Here is a 7,500-nt window from a genome sequence, read left to right as displayed (position 1 = left end):
CAAGCAACTACAGCACTAAGCAAGTTGTGTTAAACCAGACGACTTATACTTTTCAGAGGGGATAGTTGCTTGAATTGCTTGACGCCTCACAAGTAGAATTGAACCAGAATATTTACAAAATCCAGATAAAATGGTCGTTTCATCTTCAAAAAGTAGGGTATAGTTGGAAGACTTACACTTTCCAGAGGGATTGTGGTTTTAGTCCCTAAAAGTTGAGTTGAACCAGAAGACTTACACCTTCTAGAGGGGATAGCTACTTGAATTGCTTCAACCGGCGGCCCCCCCCCCCAAAAAAAAAAAAAATGTTGAATTGAACCAGAAGACATTTCTTCCAAAGGGGATAGCTGTTTCATCTTCTAAAAGATGAGTAGAACCCCCACCTCCCGGAAAGAATTACACTTTCTTGAGGGGATAGCTGCTTTAATTGCTTCACAACCCTTACCCCTTCTCAAAGTTGAAATGAGCCAGAGGATTTATATCTTCGGGAGGGGATAGCTGTTCCATCTTTCAAAAGGTCAGTTGAACCAAAAATCTACACCTTCAGGAGGGGATAGCTGCTTGAATTGCTTCAACCCACTCATGTCAAAGTTGAATTGAACCGAAAGACTTACACCCCAAAAATAGGTGAGCTTAACCAAAACACATACACCTTCCAAAGAGAATAGCTGCATGAATTCCTGACTCCCCCCCACCCTCACCCCCAAAAATAGTTGAGTTGAACCATAAGACTTACACCTTCCAAAGGGGATAGTTGCTTAAATGGCTTGACCCCCATATGTTGAATCAACCAAAAGATTTACAAACAAAATCCAGATAGTATTGCTGTTTCATCTTCCGGAAGTTGAGTATAGCTAGAAGACTTACACCTTCCAGAGGAGATAACAGCTTGAATTGCTTCACCCCCAAAAAGTTGAGTAAATATAAAGACTTACACCTTGCAGAGTCGACAGCTGTTTCAGTCTCTTAAAGTTTATTTAAACCTAAAGACATGCAACTTCCACAGGAGATATCTGCTTCACTCCCAAAAGTTAAGTGCTATATTGAACCAGATGACTTACTGCTCCCACTCGAAAAAGCTGCTTCACCTTTAAAAAGTTGTGTTGAACCAGAAAACTTATACCTACGATGAGAAAAAAACCGGATTGTGAAATAAATCAATGTATGATTAACAGGCCATAATAATAATAATAATAATAATAATAATAATAATAATAATAATAATAATAACAATAATAATAGTTCAAGACATTGAAGATAAAGCAGAAAATAATTATAGTGATAACAATAAAACAATGTACATTACTGACACTGTTATCGATGCCTTTGTAGTATTGAGGGGAGACATTCATAGACCTAATGATGTATTGGTCTATATAAAGAGTGAGACGCACTACCAGCTGGATCTTCATCGACATAAACAGGTGCCAGTGTATTCTCGTCCGGTTGTTGCGAAGTGACCTGGAATAGAGCATAATGAGGTGGATGAAGTGCTTGATGAGGTAACTGATGAATAATATCATCCCACAGAGAGTTACTATATCATCCCACAAAGATGGAGTTTGGCCCAGCCAAATCATACCGTTTTAGATTATATGAGGGTACTTTAAGAAATTACTGACATATAACTATTATTTTTCTCCAAAATTTCTGTTTGTCTCTCTCCAGCTCTAGCGGTAAATTATAAAAGTTTACCGCAACCATCCCAATTTACTGCTTGGTTCAACAAAGGGACTATAGGTTTCCAAGGAAATAAAACCACATGTTCCTCTAAGTGAACCAATTAGATAATATTATCGCATGAGGACTGGACAGAGAGAGAGAGAGAGAGAGAGAGAGAGAGAGAGAGAGAGAGAGAGAGAGAGAGAGAGAGAAGTTTGCTTATTTTTGTCAAAATAAGATAAAGGATTTAGGTTGTTCACATACTAATGAAAATAATACATCTCAGAAGGCATGGACGCAGGGCTCTCAAGTGAAAAATAAAAACGATACCAACTAAGTAACAGACATCATAGTAGAATATGAAACCAAGGAACCTGCATAGTGATTATGAAATTACCAGGCCATGTTGCACTCCATGCATGCCAGCGAGTTTTACCAAGGTTATTGACTCTAAATTTTACCTACAGAGTCGTTGGACTGAGATATTTCCTCAAAGATCGCTGATAGGTGCGGAAAAATAGGGAAAAACTCGTGGAAATGCAAGGTGCACTATCTGCACGTGTAACCAATGCAAAATGTTTAAAAACAGTACTTGGTTCTAGCTTCCCCAATGACTTTTGTGATCTTTCACTCATGAATCCTAGGTCTGAACCTGTTGTATGCCAGAAATTCATTTATATTGCACATATGATTGAGTGTTGTTTCCCAATAATAATAATAATAATAATAATAATGATAATAATAATAAGAGGAAGAAGAAGAAGATAAAATGATATCTAAACACAATCATGGTTGTAATGGATTATCTTTTACCTCACTTGAGCTGACGGTCCATGATTTTCGTCTTAGGTCGGAATCACATAGGAAGTGACGCGACACGCGTGACACGTGACCCAAAATGTGTCACGCTGAAAACTAAAGTAGTGACAAAAATCTTTAACGGCGTCGTCACATAGGACATAACGACACGCTAGGAACGTAAAACACTCGTGTCGCCTGTCGGGCAAATCTGTTCTTCAGCACCAGTTTTCATTTACTTCAATAGTAAAATATCCTTACGATTTGAAAAGATACATTGTGATTAACCTACTGTTCCTTTTTTTCGTTTATTTCATTAAATAAGAATAAAATTTCATTAGGCCTATACTGTGAAAAATGCATTGTGTTCGGCCTGCTGTCGTGTATATTTCATTTCTATAAATACAAATGTAATTTACTTTTGATTTGAAAATAATATCATATCGTTTTCAATCTGCTGTTATGAATTTTGCGTTTTCAATTAAGTTTATTAATGATTTAAAAGAATAGATTTTGTTGAACCTGCTTATGTAAGTGTTACTTTGGTGTTAGTAATTGTTTTAGTGATGTTGTTGTGTCTGTGTGTGTTTTGTTGTTTTCTTGGTTATTTTTTCTGCTGTTGCCAATAGGATTTAAAACTAATTTCAAACTCAACTAAGGATGAAGTTAATTTTCTTTTCCTGCTGATATTTTTTTTCACCAATTACAAGACCCAGATTGTAAAGTAGTATTTATCTCACTGTGCAGTGCCTATATACTTTTAATTTCCCTAGCATGAGTATAATACAGAAGAAATATATCAATGGAATTGGTATAAGGAAAGAATTGTAAAACTACTACTTTTAAAGTAGACTTGGTTCTTTGTTATAGGGAGCTAAAAAAAAAAAACTAAAAATAAAGGGAACAAATTAAAATCATATGCTATTTCAATTCATTTTGGTAACCGTAGGAGTATAAACTTTGTCTTCTCTATCATAAAACTCTATAATTCACAGTCTTTTAGAAGTTATATTGCAGATTGTGTAATGATCTTCCTAATCTATTAGTTGAATCGTTGGAACTTCAGAAATTGAATAGGTTGAATAGGTTGGCATATTTTTTTTTTTTTGTATTATTTATGTATTATTTATCTATTTGCCGTTACAACTGGTATTTATGTATTTCATAGTTTTTATTGTCTCATTCATAGTTTATTCGTTACTTTCCGTGTTGGATCCCTTGAGGATAAAGCAATCTACTTTTGCAACTAGGTTTCTTTCCTGGCTATTGATAATAATTACAATAATAATTGTAACACTGTTCGCATATGGTTAGACTAATATTTGAATATAGTATATAAAATACTAATGCGTAATGTTGTTATCTTTTGAAAGTCATAAAAATTGAGAGAAAAGAAAGTATAAATGTAGAGAGAGAGAGAGAGAGAGAGAGAGAGAGAGAGAGAGAGAGAGAGAGAGAGAGAGAGAGAGAGAGAGAGAAGAATTCCTATTGGTATGGAATGATATTAAGCTTATAATTCTTATACCCTTGATATAAGGCTGATCGTTGTATTTATAGACCTGTTTCTTTGGTGTAAAAAATCTTAAGGGTGATGACTTTGGAGGTTGAATAGGCTAACTTAATTTTGGAGCATCATCAAGCTGGTAGTCAGAAAATATGATATATAACTTTTCACCCCGGCAATTATATTAGCAAACACATTGAAAGTTGACCATAAATCCCATATTAGTCCGATCTATGTAGATCAACTTTTAACTTCTATAGGAACATATGCTTCAAATGTATTCTGTCTGCAACCAGATTGTAAGCCAAACTTGAATGGTACAGTAATATTTTAATTATCTGGACAAAGATATTGTGCCTTCATATCACAAAAAATACTGAATTTATGTGATATAATCAAAACAGAAAAATACACACATCTCTCTCTCTCTCTCTCTCTCTCTCTCTCTCTCTCTCTCTCTCTCTCTCTCTCTCTCTCTATATATATATATATATATATATATATATATGTATATAAGTATACATATATATACTGTATATTGAATATGAATAATTATGAAAAATTACGGTCTTGCCATGGGTAATACTTTATCAGCTGAATAATTAATACCAAGGGATATATTTCAGAAAAAAAAAAATATCAGTAAATAGACCTCATTGGGCTGGTAACTCCCCCTCCCTTCAATAACAACAAGTAGACTCAGAAAGGACTTTCTTCGACATAAATTGGCCGGATTAAGAATTTAAGCTAAGCCCAGGCTGTGAGGCATTGACCATTCACCACCCACGTCAAAGTAGGAGAAAACCCCGCTGTTGTAACGTAAATAAAATTTCATACGTTGAACAGCATTATGGAGTAGAGGAATCTAGATGGTTATAAGGTCAGCGTGGAAAAGAGCCGAAGGGAACCTGCAGAGAACTTTGTAAATAACCTTGCCTTAAGTGATGCGTATAGTTCACCCAGCCTGTTTTACTGATGGCACTATCTTCTTATGGGGATTAGCAGAATTGAATAAAGACATCAGTTTAATTGCCGTGAACTCAGCTTCGTTGACTTTATGGCTGGTATATACAACGAAGGTTATCGCGTAAAACATTCTCTTATTGGTGTTATAGGCTTGAATATAAACATAATTATATTCTAATTGCGCAATGTTTTTTCTTTTATGATGCAAAGTTTTTTTTCTTTTAGTGGGGAATTTAATGTTCTATTTTATCACTTTTCAAAGGATTCGTGACCTGAAAGGGTTATTAACTTTCAAAAGAGTTTTATCTTTTTCCACTATAAACGATAATAAAAACTTACAGACCATTCAAAGTCGATTAATATATTTTAGTAATATAGTACATAAAAGTCAAATCTTTACCTTAAAAAATCTAATTAAAATGTTTAATCATATAAAATATTGCAGTTTAACTTCCATCTTTTATTACCCTCACCAACAGAGTTAGAAGGATGTAATATTAACTGTTCTTGGATGAGATCTTCTCGTGTCTTATTATCATTACTATTATAGATACTGTTAAAAGTTATGTCTAAAGAATTTACATAACCTAAATGTAAAAGTAGTCCTCACAGACCAATAGCTTTTCGAAAAGTGTGTGATAGCTATCATCTTATAAAAGAATCCCATTTACCGGAAAAGAAATAATTTGAAGACTACAAACAGAGCAGCATGTTGAGTTTTCTCGAATCTTCTGATAAGGTTTTCTTATTAGATTGACTATGATATCAGCCAATGCTATTGTATTTTGTACTCCTCATATGTGCTACGAAGTATTTATATTCATTTTCTATTTCTTAGTAGGTGAATGTTGACCAATTGCTTTCCTAGCTAAGAAAACTGGAAAATTGTGAAGCACTAATGAAAAATTAATGCAGCGATAATTTTTTCTACACTGTCTGCTTATTATTACCTCAACCAAGGAGGTTATGTAATAGAGAAGGTTTATTTATTTATCAGTCTCTGTGTGTCTGCGGATTACGTCAAAATCACACGACAAAACCACACGACGGATTTCGACGGTGTGTTCACCACAGATGGATCTTAGGTCATGGACGACCCCATACAAATTTGGAGATGATCCAGATTCAAGATTCATATTTGGATTTTTCGTCATTGCTGTGGACAGGGTTACGCCAAAACTACTCGGCGGATTTTGACGAAATTTTCACCACACATAGACCTTAGGCCATGAACGACCTAATGAAATTTTGGTGATAATCCAGATTTTAATTTTTCACCATTTTAAAGATAATCTCAAAACTACTAGACGGATTTTGACAAAATTTCCAACACATAGATGTTAGGTCATTGATGACCCCATTAAATTTTGTAGATGACCTGGATCCGGATTCTAATTTACCTATTTATTTTTCTCTGTGCCTGTGGACAGGCTTGCATCAAAGCTACTCGACAAATTTTGACGAAATTTTCACCACAGATAAATCTTAGGTCATGGACGACCCCATCTAACTTTGGATTCTAGATCCGGATTTGCATTTTTCGACATTTTAAATATAACGTCAAAACTGTTTCACAGAATTTGACAAAATTTTCGCCACAGATAGATCTTAGGTCATGGTCTAGCCCATTAAATTGTTATGGAGATAATTTGGATCGGGATCCAGTATGGGATTCTATTTTATCTATTTATTTATTTGCCTGTGTGTCTGTGCGCAGGAATATGTCAAAACTAATCAAAAGAATTTGACAAAATTTTCGCCACAGATAGATCTTAAGTCCTGGACGACCCCATTAAATTCTGGCGATAATCTGGACTTGGATCTAGATTTGCATCTTTTGCCAATTTAAAGATAACGTCAAAACTATTTGACGGATTTTGATATGTATCCTGATCGGGATTCTAGATCCAGCTTTGCCTTTTTGGTCATTTTAAAAATAACTGTAAAACTACTCAACGGATTTTAAAGAAATTTCCACAACAGATAGATGGTAGGCTATGGATGACTCCATTAACCTTTGGCGGAGGTCAGAAAACTCTGATTGCTCCTGTTTATTTATTTATTTGCGTATCTGTGGACAGGATTACATAGACATTACATGACGGATTTTGAAGAAATTTTCACCAGTGATGGAGCTTAGGTCATGGAGAACCCCAATAAATTTTTTAGATGATCCGGAACTGAATTCTAAATCCAGACCTACGTTTTTCACTATTTTATAGATAACGTTAAAACTACATGTCGGATTTGACAAAATTTTCACCTCATAGGTCTTCCGTCATGGACGACCCCACTAAATTTTTATGATGATCCGTATCCAGATCCAGATTCTAGATCAGGATTTGAATTTTCCACCATTTTAAAGATAACATTACTATGAATTGATGGATTTTAACGAAATTCCACAACAGATAGACCTTAGGCTATGGACAACTCCATTAACCTTTGGCGGAGGTCAGAAATCCCTAATTGGTCGTGTTTAATTATTTATCTGTTAGTGTGTCTATGGACAGGATTACATCAAAACTACTAGACAGATTTTAGAGAAATTTCTACCAGAAATAGACCTTAGG

At 34.7% G+C, this 7,500-nt stretch overlaps 1 protein-coding gene across 2 annotated transcripts in view; it reads right to left on the bottom strand.

The window, feature by feature from the left end:
- Positions 1–7,500, bottom strand: part of LOC137643931 (PDF receptor-like) — a 546,960-nt gene that overhangs the window by 231,431 nt on the left and 308,029 nt on the right. For both annotated transcript variants that reach the window (XM_068376700.1, XM_068376708.1), the window contains one exon: positions 1,308–1,458. In XM_068376700.1, the coding sequence (XP_068232801.1) occupies positions 1,308–1,458 (151 nt within the window). The remainder of the gene's footprint in view (positions 1–1,307; positions 1,459–7,500) is intronic.

Source organism: Palaemon carinicauda, chromosome 1, assembly GCF_036898095.1.
Source record: "Palaemon carinicauda isolate YSFRI2023 chromosome 1, ASM3689809v2, whole genome shotgun sequence".
Classification (NCBI taxonomy): domain Eukaryota; kingdom Metazoa; phylum Arthropoda; class Malacostraca; order Decapoda; family Palaemonidae; genus Palaemon; species Palaemon carinicauda.
Note: the sequence above shows the minus strand (reverse complement) of the source record. Positions and strands in the feature narration are given on the sequence as shown.